Source organism: Sus scrofa, chromosome 9, assembly GCF_054392235.1.
Source record: "Sus scrofa isolate SSC_HxYL_T2T_F1_AM1 chromosome 9, Sscrofa_HxYL_maternal_Yorkshire_Landrace_v2.0, whole genome shotgun sequence".
Classification (NCBI taxonomy): domain Eukaryota; kingdom Metazoa; phylum Chordata; class Mammalia; order Artiodactyla; family Suidae; genus Sus; species Sus scrofa.
Genome location: NC_139391.1, coordinates 90,539,342 through 90,554,813, shown reverse-complemented (window position 1 = coordinate 90,554,813; position 15,472 = coordinate 90,539,342). Strand labels below are relative to the sequence as shown.

Below are 15,472 nucleotides of genomic sequence, written 5' to 3'. Positions count from 1 at the left end.
TCTTTCTGGGTAAACCATGTGTTTCCCATTTCTGAACTCTTCTGGACCTTCTATAGTTTCCTATTAATGTCATTAATTTAGGAATACCAAATGAGAAATCATGGCAAGTTTTTCCTCTTGGGGTATTTTGCTCATCTGTTTTCCAAAATCTGTTTTCATTCTCTAGAAGCCCAAACCTTTTCAGAAAAACTTTCTCATCATGGTCCCTTCATTTCATAAAACTGGTGTTCTATGGTATGTCAGTGAATGCTCCCCCTTTTTTTTAAATTGCCCCCCTTCTGGACGATTTAACATACCTTGTTAGCCGCTGGTCTAAACATTTTGCAGAATTATCAACCTGTTCTCTAATGGGAGCCAAGTGTTTATGATTGTAATCTCCATCCTTCTCCTAACATGTAACAGACTTTGGCATGATCATAATCCCTGTAGTATTCTCACTTTACTGCATAAACATCTTCTGGTCATATGGAAAATAACATCACTTATTCCTCAGTGGGTCATGGGGTTCAGCTGAAGCATCTTCCTCAAGTGAATTCGGGGTGCAGGAGTTTGTTCTATGTTCATTCCTTTCTAAAGATGTTTGAGAGTCTCTGATGAGAAGCCACAGGTGTAGCTAAGCTTCTTTGTAGATCTCGCCTGCATGCTTAAAGACTTATTAGCTCACGCTTGCTATTCAGCTAGTAATATTAGTGCCCGCAGATGCAGTGTGGGGCCAGACAAATGAACTACTGATGATCACTCACTTGGCATTTCTCCAGCCCAGCTATTTCTCCGTCAATCTAGAGACATTTCTCTGTCTCCCCTCAGTGTCGGTGAGGGACACTCAGATGGTGGGCCTGAGAAGCAGGTTTGGTAGAAAGAAGCAAGCTAAGCTTGGTTCTGTTTTTTACACCTTTAACTCAGGAAGACTAGCAGTATAGCACATCTTTGAACTATGATGCTAAATGTAAAAAGAAGAAATAACTCCTAGTTGGAGGACAATTCTATTTTTAGAGGAGAGGTTTATCTCATCTTTTCTCCCTGAGAACATGCAATCTCATTGTTCTCTTCCCTGTCAAACCAGAAATTTTATGGCAGAACATGTGGCTGGCTCTTATTAGTGATGATTATAGCAACATTTGTTCTGCAACTGCTTGCTTCTGTCGGTATGCCTTACAAAAGGCTAGAGAACCTGACAGTTGTGGCCCAAGTGTTGCATATTTACAGATTTACAGAGACTGACCTTGAGAGTTAATCAAATGCCTTTCAGTAGGAGAGTCTAAATACTGACCATAGGGCACTTTTACGTAGTATCAGTCTTTAAAGGTATGTTTACCTCAGCATTTCCAAACCAAGAATTCTATTATAAGAATGCCATCAATTTGTAAGACCTAGTGGTGACAAGATATATAAATACTAACTGTATTCTGAACCCCTGTTATTACATTGACCACAGTTTAAGCTTTAGATGGTGGGTTGTATTAGATGCGCTTTATGATTTGTTTCAGTATTAAAAATCTTTTGCTTTGTGGTTATTGTATTACTGCCAAAAGGAAACTGTGGCCAATTTAATATACTCTAAGGCCAGTGGAAGTGAAAGCAAGATGGAGCTATTTTAGTCTCTGTGAATCTATTCTTTCAGATAATTACACTGTAGAATAAATAGTATGTGATTGATGCTTTATTTCTTAACAACCTAACCTGACTCATCTTAGTTTTGCAGATAACCATTTAAAGTTTGTTTCCTTGGTGTTAGACTTTTGTCTATTACAAAGATAAATAACCTTTGCATTTACTTTCTTTTCTTTCTTAAGGTACTGTCCAAGAAGCTGGAACACTGTTAGCTAGCAAGAATGTTCGTGTCAACTGTTTGGATGAGGTAAAGTTTAAAATGTTTAATAAGGTGTTTGACTTCCTATGAGAATGGATAATGTATAAAATCCAATAATAATAATGAGGGTTTTTTAAGCATTTGTGCTCAGGTTATAGTAAACTCTTAACCAAATGTCAGCAGACAGATTGCAAAAGACAAATAAGCATGTGAAAGCATGTTTAATTTTACTAGTAATCAAATAAGTGACAAATCAAAACATATCACTTCTTGTGAAGTGTGGGAACCATTGGACTTATATATACTAATGGATTAGGTGTAAATTGGCATTATATTCTAGAGAAAATTTTAAAATATTTCTCATTTTTAAGTGTGCATGCTTTTGATCCAGCAATTCTCCTTCTAGGGGAGGTTAACTGAAACTCAATTCAACTTTCTAGAAAAATTGCTATTCAAAATAACTTTCTGAGATGGTGGTAGGTTATCTTCTGAGCTGTCCAGTATGGCAGCCATCAGCCATGGTAGCTAGTAGCTATTCTGTTATACAGAACAGTTATAGTACTAGAAAGTTAACTGAAATTCAATTTCCCTTGTGGAAAAGGAGGTATTCTGTTAACCCTTTACCCCCACATGGGTAGCAAAATTAGTATCAGAGAAAGTTTAAAGAAAAAAAAAAGACGGCTTTTTTTTTTTTGGTCTTTTCTAGGGTTGCACCTGTAACATATGGAGGTTGCCAGGCTAGGGGTCTAATTGGAGCTACAGTCACCGGCTGGCCTATGCCAGAGCCACAGCAACACCAGATCCAAGCCATGTCTGTGACCTACACCACAGCTCATGGCAAGCTGGATCCTTAACCCACTAATCAAGGCCAGGGATCGAACCCACAACCTCATGGTTCCTAGTCGGATTCGTTTCTGCTGCGCCACGATGGGAACTCCAAGATGGCTCTTTCTTATAAATTAATAATCCAAGAACATACCAGCCTTAAAGAAAACTGTAGAATTCAAAGGAGAAATTTATAAGACCACAATAGCATCGTTTAGAAAACAATAGATTAATTAGAAAAAAGTATTCAGGGGATAGAAAATTTGGATAACCTAATGGTCTATGCACTGTATATTCCTTTTTACATGAAACAGTGATAAAAATGTGTCTATGTATTATACTATTTTATAAAGGAGAGTTTTAGCTAATTTTAAACAAGTTAAGCAATATAACACTGAAGATAAACAAAATGTGATCTAAATAATAAAGCATATAATCTGAATGCTTTTTTAAATTTTTAAATAGTTCTTAGATAAAAGAAGAAATAGAAGTAGAAATTGCCTATTTACAACTGAAAACATTTATTAAAAACTACTGTTTATCAAAAGCTGTGTCATGTGACCAGTGATATTCAGAGTAAGTTTTACAGCATTTATTATTATGCTTTCAAACTTTGTGCTATTCTGAGCTTTCAACTCATGAAATTAGAAAAAAAAGAATAAAGTATATAAAAATTAGAGAAATGAATTAATAAAAATAAAATGGAAATAAAAATTTTATAAAGCCATCAAGCTTAAACCACAGAAGTAAAAATAAAGAAAAATGAAAATTAAAGCCTTTTGTGCTTCAAAGCACATCATCCAGAAAGTAAAAAGACAACCCACAGAATGCTTTTACAGATCATATCTGATAAGGGCCTTGTAACTAGAACATATTAAGAACTCCTACAACTCAATAATAAAAAAGACAAATAACCCTATTAAAAATGGGCAAAGGCTCTGAATAGACATTGCTCCAAAGAAGACATACAAATACCAATATGCATGTGAAAAATGCTCAAAATAAGCTGCCAAGAACTGTAAATCAAAACCACAGTGGGAGACCACTTTACACCCACTAGGATGCTGATAATAAAAATATAGATAATAACAAGTATTGCTGAGGATACGGAGAAATCAGAACCATCATGCATTGCTGCTGGGAATGGAAAATGGTGCAACTGCTCTTCAAAACAGGTTGCTAGTTCCTCAAATAATTAAACATAGAGTTACCATATGTCCCAGCAATCCTAAGTATATACCTAAGAAAAATAAAACATATGTCAACAGAAAAGCTTGAACATGAATGCTTATAGCAGCATTATTCATAATACCCAAAGGTGGAAACAGCCATCAACTGATAAATGGATAAACAGAATATAGTATATCTATGCAACGGAATATTATTCAGTCACAAAAAGGAATGAAATCCTGGTACATGCCACATGGTACAACATGGGTGACTATCAAAAACATTCTGCCAAGTAAAAGCAGCCAATCATCCATTCTATAAATGATTCCATTTATAGAACATGTCCAAAGTGGGCAAGTCCATAGACACTGAGTGGGTACCCTCTTACCCACTGGCGCTGGGTGAGAGGGTAGGGGAGAGGAGAATGGGAGTGACTGCTAACAGATAGGGTGTTTCTTTTGGGTGTGACCAAAATATTCTGAAACTGATTGTGGTAATGGCTGCACATCTCTGAAAATACTAAAACTTAATTGTAACATTGAATGGGTGAATTTTATGTCAATAAAACTGTTTAAAAAGAAAAGAGAAAAGTTATCAATTTAAGACCAGAATTATAGACAATTTGGAAAATATAAACACGAAAATAGTATGTATAAACACCAAGGAAGTAAGAGCATAACTTCAATTATAAGAGAAATTGTTGTAACTTTTTTGTTTAAGCCAATTCATTTGAAAACCCATATGAAAGTAGTGATTTTGTAGAAAAACAAAAATGAATATATTTATTGCATATAGAAGTAGGGAAACTAGGATAATTAAGGAAGATTTATATAAATCTATTTAAATGCCAGCTACCTTTTAAAGCTGCAAAACCTGAATTAAGCTTTACAAAACCTTCACAGATCATTTAATTCTCATTTTACATAGATTGTACCATTATTTTAAAAAAGATAGGAAGATACCCATTTCATTTGATATAGTTAGCATAATGCTAATGCCAAAATAGGAAGAAGCCCAAGCAAACCATGGGCTCAATTCAATTTGTAAATACAGATACAAAAACATTATATAAAATATTAGCAACTTGGAGTTCCCTTTGTGGCTCAGTGGTTAACGAACCTGACTAGGATTCATGAGATTGTGGGTTCAATCCCTGATATCGCTCAGTGGGTTAAGGATCTGGCATTGCCCTGAGCTGTGGTGTAGGTCGCAGACACTCCTCGGATCCTGCATTGCTGTGGCTGTGGTGTAGGCTGGCAGCTGTAGCTCTGATTCAACCCCTAGCCTGAGAACTTCCATATACTGCAGGTGTGGCCCTAAAAAGCAAAAATAAAAATAAAAAAATCAAAATTTAGCAACTTGATCTAATAGTGTATCAAGAGGAATAAGACTTATCTAAGTAAGGTTTCTCCAAGAATAATAGGATGGTTCGGTTTAGAAAATCTTCCAGTGTAATTCACTATATATTTCAGAATAAAAGAGAAATCTTATCTCAATAGATACTATAATACATTTGGTAAAGTTTAACTATTGAGGTTAAGACCTTTTTTAGCAGATTAAGATAAAATTGCTCTTCTGTAACTTTTCAAAAGAATAAGCTTGCAGAAACTTTTCACAAGCATCGGCAATCCTACTTGATGTTAAAACATTGGACACATTCCTATACCTAATGTTTAAACTTTAGGAGCACCAGGATGAAGACAAGATTTCTGGAGATTTTGTGAGTGAGGAGATTTGGCCTCCTTGGTATTACTTGAACATGATGCTTCTGTCCTTAGAAGAGTATTACACTCTCATTGTTTTTATAGGAGCATTCTTTCTCTAGTTATTTACATCCTTTGTTCCCTCCAGGCTACCTGCTCAGAGGGACTTCTTTGACTGTCCTCTTAAAAATAATGATCTCCTCTTAGGTTCAGGCATTCCCTCTCCTCCTTACTCAATGTTATTTGCCTATAGCACTTAATTATCATCATCTGCCTTGTCACCCCTACTCAAATTTAAGTGCCAGGGAGGTAGACTATAGGGCATGGGATTTGTTCATTGCTACTCACAGTGCATAGACCTGTGTCTGATGTATCTTAGGCACTCATTAAATATTTGCTGAATGAATGCTTACTGTATTTAATGATATACAACTATAACTTAGTAGACTAATATTGATGAATTCTTTAAGAATTATGGGAGAGAAATTTATTTTTAGGGTCATCATATCCAACATTTTTAAAATGACCAGAGTTTTCATCTCCTTATCATTTTCCCATTACTGTTCTCAAGAAACTGACTACTCCTACTAAGCTGCCTCTTATGCAGCCTCCTGAATGGTCCTAGCCTCCCAATAATTCTCATATCAACAACCCTCCTAATAATATTGATGACTGCATTCATAATAATAGTCTAGAATCATCCAGAACAATTCAAATTATATTAGCATTCTGAGATTTGCTAAAAAGATTTTATGTTTTAGAGAGATTTTCGTTCAAAACAACTTTGAAATTCCAGCACTAAGAGTCTATCCTGGGTTCTGAGAAAGCTTGTTTATGGGAAACTGCACATTTATTTATCCACCATATAGTATTAGGTACTCAGCATATAAGGTTGGATGTTTCATTGGATATGGACAAAAACATATGGAGACTAAACAGTGTAGTCTGGGATAAACACTCCCAATCATTTCCCCATATTCATACAATCATATATATGACCAAATCATATATATGATAAAAATATATGATTTGGGGATCCTTATTTTAGAAATGAGACCACTCTAACATATATTTTCCACATCTTGTTTTTTCATTGACAGTAATTCTTGGAAATTTCTTCAAATCAGTAGATACAAACGAATTCAGTCAGTAACATCATAAAAATATTCCATGTTACGGATAAACCATATTCAACTTTCCCCTTGATAAGTATTTTATTTGTTTTGAAGTTTTTCCTTAGATATTTTTTTCTTTTTGATACTCCCCCCCCCCCCCCACCGCCCCAGTGCATTTGTATCTGCTTGTTCATTTGTTTCCCTAGGAGATAAATTTGTGTAGTAGAGTTGAGAGCACTGGGAAATTTGAGTTTTGGTCCTTGCTCTGGACATTTTACAAATCATGTGAGGTTGACCAGTTCTCTGAATTTGTTTGCTAATCTGTAGAAAAACCTCTGGCAATAAAACTATGTTTTTTTTCTCAGTAGTTTATGGAAGATCCAAGTGAGGAAGGGAGTATAAAAATGCAGATTACAAAGATGATTTTATTAATCCAGGTTTATGTTTTTATTTAATTGCAGAAATTGTTCATAGGCGGGGGGAAGGTAAATAAGTAAAACTAATACTTATTTCCTTTCTATTAAAGAATGGAATGACTCCTCTAATGCATGCTGCCTATAAAGGGAAACTTGATATGTGCAAATTACTTTTACGCCATGGAGCTGATGTAAATTGTCATCAACATGAACATGGATACACAGCCCTCATGTTTGCTGCACTTTCTGGTGAAGTTTTAGCACTTATTATAATATAGTAATAATTTTAAAAGATAAAAGTTCCTGTTTGGCACAGCAGGTTAAAGGTCTGGCGTTGTCAACAAATATATGATGTATATTTTTAAATTAAATGCTTTTTTATTATAGTAATTTTAAGATCATGTCTTATGGAAAGAAATGGTAGAATTTGGTTCTAAAAGCTACATTGTATGAAATGTGTTAAATAGTTAATTTGGTGATATTTCCTTAGTTTTTTTTAAATCACTTAATTCTGTATTGACAGTGTATTTTGTGTAGAGTCATGGAGCTAGATCTGTTATTCTTACAAGTGCCTTTGATGCTCTATATTTTTATATTTTGAAGTAATATTAAATCTTTGTTCTCTTGAAAAAATAACTGTTATCAAGCTACTTGTTTCCACTGATTTACATGCTTAATATCATGATCCACTTAGAAATATACTCTTGATTCATGTTGCTTATAATTTGATGAATAAAGAAAATTGGAAACTATTATCTAAAATTAGGTGGAGAGTTCCCATCGTGGCGCAGTGGTTAACGAATCTGACTAGGAACCATGAGGTTGCGTGTTCGATCCCTGCCCTTGCTCAGTGGGTTAACGATCTGGCGTTGCTGGGAGCTGTGGTGTAGATCGCAGACGCGGCTCGGATCCCACGTTGCTGTGGCTCTGGCGTAGGCTGGCAGCAACAGCTCAGATTCGACCCCTAGCCTGGGAACCGCCATATGCCGCGGGAGCGGACCTAGAAATGGCAAAAAAAAAAAAAAAAAAAAAAGACAGAATAAAATTAGGTGGAATTATCTGTTCTTGTTACAGTTTGTTAAGAAAATAAATATGTTGGAATTCCTGCTGTGGCGCAGTGGGTTAAGAATCTAACTGCAGTGGCTTGGGTCACTGCAGAGGTGCCGGTTGGATCCCTGGCCTGGTGCTGCCAGTTAAAGAATCCTGTGTAGGTCACAACTGAAGCTCAGATTCAATTCCTCGCCCTGGAACTTTCACATGCTGCCGGTGTGGCAAGAAAGGAAGGGAGGAAACATTATATAATATTATCATGCAGTAAAAGCAGTAATCTGTATTTTATTTTATTTTATTTTATTTTTTTGCTTTTTACGGTTGTACCCACAGCATATAGAAGTTCCCAGGCTACGGGTCAAATTAGAGCTGCAGCTGCTCCTATGCCACAGCAGTATGGTATCTGAGCCTCACCTACAACCTATACTGCAGCCTACAGCAATGCCTGATCTTTCATCTGCTGCGTGAGGCCAGGGATCAAACCCAAATCCTCATGGTTACTAGTTGGAGTCATAACCCACTGAGCCAGAGTGGGAACTCCCAGTAATCTTCATTTTTATAATCCTGGAATAGGAAAGCATTTCTAAGCATAATATAAAATGGTAGAATTCAAAAAGGACAACATTGTCAGATTTGATTACATAAAATCTTAACAGTTCCATTTATATATAATAACATACCTAGAGTTAAAATACAAATAAACTAAGGAAAATAGTTATTACATTTCTTAATGGGTCATATCATGATACATGAAGAGTTACTATAAGTCAACTAGAAAACAACAAATACTATAGTAGAAAATTAGACAGAAAATTAAACAGAGAACAGCAGAATACAACTGATAAACTTAAAGCACTTTCACCAATAATCAAAGAACTGCACATCAGAATGACAAATGATAATTGTTCACTTATCATATTGGCAAAGGTTAGGAAGGAGTGACGGTGCCCAGTATTGGCACAGGAACTTGTATGCACTGTTTGGAGAGTGCATATCTACCCAACCCTCTTGGAAAGCAGCCTGGTAAAATGCATTTAACATATGCATAATCTTTGAACCTACAATATGTTTTCCAGGAACTGTTCCTGAGGATATCCTAGTTCAAACTTGCAAAATTTAATGGGAAGTACTGTTCAGTGAGTATAGGTTATAACAATAAGTTATCTGTAATGATTCCATTAGTAAAAGAGTACAAATAAAATAACTATGGATATGTAGAACAAAGTGTAGAAAGATAGATCCTCAGCTATCAGTAGTTATTTCAGAGCCTGTAGGTGCGAGGGATGGGGTAAGTTAGTAGATATTAAGGGGGAACTTTTATTCATTTTATTTCTTGTCTTTGGAGGGGGGTGTCTTTTTTTAGGGCCACACCCATGGCATATGGAAGTTCCCAGGCTAGGCATCAAATCAGAGCTGAAGCTGCCAGTGTACCACAGCCACAGCAATGTAGGATCCAAACCACGTCTGCAACCTACAGCACAGCTCACAGCAATGCCGGATCTTTAACCCACTGAGTGAGGCCAGGGATTGAACCCACATCCTCATGGATACTAGTCGGGTTTGTTACTGCTGAGCCACGACGGGAATGCCTCTTGTCTTTGTTTTTTTGATTTTTTTTGTTTTGACTTTATACAAAGTATTATCATTGGAAAAACGAATTTTGTATTGTTAAAAAAAAAAAAGTGATAATCCTGTACTATTTTCCTATTGCTTGATGTATTTTCTAGAAAAGGTTAATTTCTATGTGAGTCCTGTAGCACTTTACTTTTTACTGTAGTTATGATTTAAATTTTGGAAAAAAAGGAAATTACCCATAAAATGGAAACCTAAAACTAAATGGGGAAAAAAGGGTACAGATTATTTACAAGGGAATATTTGAATTGTGCATTCCATAATTTTAATGAATGTTTCTTTTTAACTCTAGGTAATAAAGACATCACATGGGTAATGTTGGAAGCTGGTGCCGAGACAGATGTTGTCAATTCTGTAGGAAGAACAGCAGCTCAGATGGCAGCCTTTGTGGGTGAGTTTAATGGCAGTTTTACATGAGGTTATACCCCAGATTACCCCAGATTTCCTCCATGGAGAAAAATACCACTTTGTTTCTCAGAATTTAAATACTGTCTTTTTTTTTTTTAAGCAAATGTTTACAGTTTTGTCCAACTTAGTGAAACACCTAATGACACTTTGAAGAATATGAACAAGGTATTTTGAATTTCCACTCTGAGATAGAGAAAGTGGTGAGGCCATTTTTATTGCATTCAAATGCTTGAATGAGAATATTTTACATCCCTGTGGAAGTAGTTTAGAATAATGTTTAAAAACAGGAACTGTGGAGTCAACAATTCTGGGCTAAAATTCTGGCTGTACCACTTAAAGGCAAGTTATTTAATGATACTGATCTTCAGTTTCCTCATTGCAGGATGGCTACATGGTTACTGAAAGGGTTAAATGAGATAACAGATCTAGAGAGCTTTACATGTTGCTCTCAATAAATGCCATAGTTACTGCTATTAATAATAATTACAACATTGATTAGGAAGCAGCATTAATGATAATATACAGCTGCTTCATTATCATCCTCATCAACCACAAACATTTTTTAGTATGTTAATCTTATTATTTGACATTGTATGGGGGAGTTAGAAAAGAGTGGGAATAGTATTTGATGTTTGGTATTTTGGCTCCACTGAGTTGGCAATTAGGAGTCTATTGATAGAAAAACTGAGATAGATACATCTAATTTATTGGGAATGTGGTAAGTAGCTTTGTGGAGCTTAATAACTCATTAAATAGATTCTTAACATTCACAACCTATAGACCAAGCATCATTCTAGAAGCTTTGGTGATAAGACAGAGGGTGTTTGTGCGTTCATGGCACTAAGAGGCCAGCGGTGATGACAGTGTAAAAATAACACTCTAATGGATGACTTTGGGGTTCCATAGAAATACATCAAAGAGAGATCTTCCCTCCCATTCCAAGGGAATTTCAAGAGAGAAATGACATTTAAGCTGAGATGGGAATTAGATATGGAGGACAGTGACTGTATATGGTATTAAATTTTATTTTTATATTCTTAAAATTACTGGAGTCACTTTCTGACAGCTCTGTGGGAACAAATATTCTTGTTTTATTTTATTATTTATTTATTTATTTATTTGCTTTTTAGGGCTGCATCAGCGGCATATGGAGCTTCCCAAGCTAGGGGTCTAATCGGAGCTGTAGCCAGCGGCCTACACCAGAGCCACAGCAATGCCAGATCTGAGCTGCATCTGTGACCTACACCACAGCTCATGGCAACGCCAGATCCTTAACCCAATGAGCTAGGCCAGGGATTGAACCCGCAACCTCATGGTTTCTAGTCAGATTCGTTTCCACTGAGCCACGATGGGAACTCCTCTTGTTTTATTTTAACTCAATTTTAAGAGGATTTGAGAAAGGTATAGCCTTGCCATGCAAACTTAAGAGAAATAGTTATCTCCCACAGTTCAAGACTCCCTGGTTGCCACCACCTCACCTCTAAGCTAATTTTGACAGTGTTCAGTGTAGTGAGAAAAGAATGGTAAACTGGATCATGAGACCCATTTTAGTTCATGTCTGCTCCTAATTAGTTACAAGATCATAGGCAAACCCCTTCACCTTCCACATCCTCAGTTTTCTGAGCTGTAAAAAGAAGGCAAAAAATTAAATGATCTGAAGTTCTATTTAATCTACAAGTTTTCATTATATCCACAATGTAATAAAATAGAGCTCAGATAGAGGTTAAGTAACTTTCCCCAGACCACAGGGCTAGAAGTGGAGGAGTCTGTCCTTTCAACCATGAATACAATTAATATTTTTTCTCTTCTTAATATTATTATGTTAATAAAAATCTAAAGTAGAGTTACCACAATTGTATCCTAAAATGAGGGTAAAGTTTTCATTCCATTTTAATCTATTTAGACTAATTTCATAGATAGAAAATTACATTGTACCCTTTCAGTTAACATGATACTTGTCTTAGAGTTTGTCTTACTAAAAACTCATTCTTCACCTTTTTTTCCCCTCAAGCAGATCCGTATGTATACATATATACATACACAGGCAAGATTTTTGTTGTCTTTTAAAAATATGTTCATACAAACATACTCCTTAAAGCTTGTTCTCTTCACTTAACAGTTCGCATGGAATTCCCTCTCAGTAGGTAAAAGATAAAGAATGCTTTTCTGTTTACTAGTGCATACCCTCCTGTTCACAAAGCTTCCAATTAAACTCATTTCTCAGATATTGCCTAGAAACAAGAACAAAACTATACCCTGTGCCCCCATCCTTAAGGCATTGTATTTGCCGGTTTAGCAACCCCAACAAAGTGAAACCCTTATTTCTCCACATACTCTGTGTTTGCCTTGTCAGGCAACAGACCTTTCCTTTCCTCCTCCCCCACGACCACTGGCGGTGGACTTTGCTGAGAGAGTTTAGAGTTTTTAGTACCAATACATCCTTAGAGTATCATCCACGGTGTATTCTTTCTCCCTCAGCAGTCCTCACCATCAGCAGTATAATTGCTCCGTCATGTTGCTTCCATCATTCAGATTAACCATCTCCGCTACCAAGGGCGGTTGTTCGCCACCGTCTTTTCTCCTTGCTCCATCTTGAGATCTCTGTTCTTTATGTTTGGGTTACAGGACCTTCTCAGATGGTATGTAGGTTGTACACTGTTTGAAACTCATCATAACCATGGTTATCTTTTTCTCTGAAATACGAGTCACATCCTGGCTAATTCCACCATTCTTCTACCACTGGTCTTCTCTCTAGGTCATATATAGAACCTATTGCACAGTTTTCTAAATTCAGGTTTTACAAGTGAGAATGTAATCTATTTTTTTTTTTTTTTGGTCAGCTTTTCATTTCTCTTTCTGCAACTGTGTTTCAATTTCTGTTTATCCTTGAGAGTAAAAAATTGTACTACCATGTGTCCGGTTCTCATTAATCCTGCCTGGAGCTGACTTAGTAAGCTCATTTAGTGTGGAAGATTTTTTTTTTTTTTGTCTTTTTTTTTTTGGGCCGCTCCCACGGCATATGGAGGTTCCCAGGCTAGGGTTCGAATCGGAGCTGTAGCCACCAGCCTATGCCAGAGCCACAGCAACGCGGGATCCGAGCCGCATCTGCAACCTACACCACAGCTCACGGCAACACCGGATCGTTAACCCACTAAGCAAGGGCAGGGACCAAACCCGCAACCTCATGGTTCCTAGTCGGATTCGTTAACCACTGAACCACGACGGGAACTCCAAGTGTGGAAGATTTGAGTCCCGTAATAGTAATACTGGAAATGATGCACTTGTCCCCACCCAGCCCCCAATACGAGCATTTAGTTTCTGTATTAATAGTACTGTTTTATTTGTATGTATTCAGAATTCATAAATTAAAGCTTATAAAACTAAATATTTAATAGTTTCAATTATAAAAATTTAAATATAAATTAAATGAAAATTTATATTTATAAAGATAAACTTTAAATATATATGTATCTCACTCTAATATAAATTATTAGCACATTGGTTAAAAAAATACTAAAAGAACCTAAGCACTATCTAAATTGAGAAACATTAATCTTGGGAAAAAGTAAAGTAATACTATTTTTTCCTTCTCCTGAAGGTGTAATTTTAAGAAACCCCAGTCCTGTGACACCGTCAGTATTATGTATCCAGTATTTTATGTACAAATATTTCCAACTGCAAACAAGGCTTTTTCTGAGTATTATACTTGGGGATTGATAAGATGATGTATACAAGCTAAGTCCATGTTTTCCTCTGACCCCTTTACCTTCAAATCTTCCTGTGTCTGTTTTAATATTTAGGAGCTAATTTAGAGCATTTTTTTCTTTTCTTTTCCCGAACAGGAGTATGTATGTTTTTATTGAAGCTGGATATATTTTAAGAAAGCAGTGCGATTTGTCTTCAACTTTTTCAGTTTCTTTATGTACAATTGTAAATCTTCCACACACAGTTATCTTTGGCACTTTTGATGCTGTCCTATTTATATCCCACTTGCAGTAGGAAATTTGCTTGACTGTCATTTTTCTCCCTTCTTGAAGATCGTGTAGGTAGAGATGATCATTTTCTAAACAGAGCACTTCAGATTTTTAATGTCCTGTTACTGTTTGACTTCTCCTCGAGATAGATGTATTAGAGATTACCAGTTTAAAAAATAAGAAGAAAAAAACTGGTGTTTCAGCACTTAAGAATAGCATTAAATACCAAAAAATCACACTGTGACCACTACTAACATTTCCCTCTAAATCACGGACAAGTTCTTTTACCCTTTGTTTAGTTCTCTGTGCATTTCTCTCTTTTTCTTGCATCTGTTTTTCAGCTCTCTCATCTCTTCCATAATGATTTCTATACGCAGGTTTTTCTCAGAGATATTTCATCTACTTCATTTTCTACATTACTATTTTAGTTTTCAATAATAACCAGGATTACTTCCGTCATTTTATCTCTTAATTTTTAACAGCAGAATCTTTCTGTGGTTCATGAAAGTCTGTTTACATATTGTAATTGATCTGCTTAATTTAAGTGTTCTTTGGTATCTGTGGTTATGGCTTGGCTGTGGTATTGTTATAGTTTATGTTGTTGGTACAAGTCCCACGGAAGACGCCCTCTGCTGGCGGCATTGCACATCTTTCAAGACTGGATCCTTTTGGGTCTGCATCTCCTCAGCTGACGGGGTTGTGGAGCCCGTGAAGGGAAGTGCCATTGACTCTATACCTGTGGGCCCAGAGTCAACAAACCAGTAGTATTTCATCCTCTGCTGAGACACAAGTGGGAAGCCATTCCATTCCTTGGCCAGCCTCAAGGACCTACCTGGTCCACAGTACAATCCCCCCGCAAGTCACCTGCTGTTGGCAGGATTGAGCAGATGCTCCCAGGACCATGCACAAGTAGGCAGGCCACCCGGAGCAGGCAGAAAGGAAGAAGCAGTCTGTCCTCTGGAGAGCCTGCACCTGCGAATGTGCCCTCCCTGCCCAGAGTGGCTGCTTTTTTGCTCCAGAGAAGTAGTGGCGAGAGGGCTAGGGAGGGAGAGGCAGCAGGAACACAGGCCACTAACTTGGCCAGGGAAGGATTTGCTTTCCTAGAACTGTTTTCACCTCTAGAGATGGCTTAGATAAGTGGTATCTTAGGGATCTAGGAGAAGCTATAATGTGGATTCCAGCTTATGGGAACAAAAGCTTTTTCTCTAATTCATTTCACAAAGCCAAGCTTTTCTCAAATTCAAGGGGAGGAGAGAATAGGTTAACATGAATAATAATTATAATAATGATAAAAAAAACTTTATACAGAATCAATTTAAATTCTGTACAAAGGAAGCCAGATGTGATTAGGGAAGAATAAATGTCATTT

The 15,472-nt window shown here is 36.5% G+C and overlaps 1 protein-coding gene across 1 annotated transcript in view; it reads left to right on the top strand.

Moving 5' to 3' along the window:
- The window catches only part of ANKMY2 (ankyrin repeat and MYND domain containing 2), a 36,789-nt gene that overhangs the window by 5,759 nt on the left and 15,558 nt on the right, over positions 1 to 15,472 (top strand). The window contains 3 exon segments of the mRNA NM_001243401.1: positions 1,794 to 1,858; positions 7,150 to 7,288; positions 10,014 to 10,112. Of these exon segments, the coding sequence (NP_001230330.1) occupies positions 1,794 to 1,858; positions 7,150 to 7,288; positions 10,014 to 10,112 (303 nt within the window).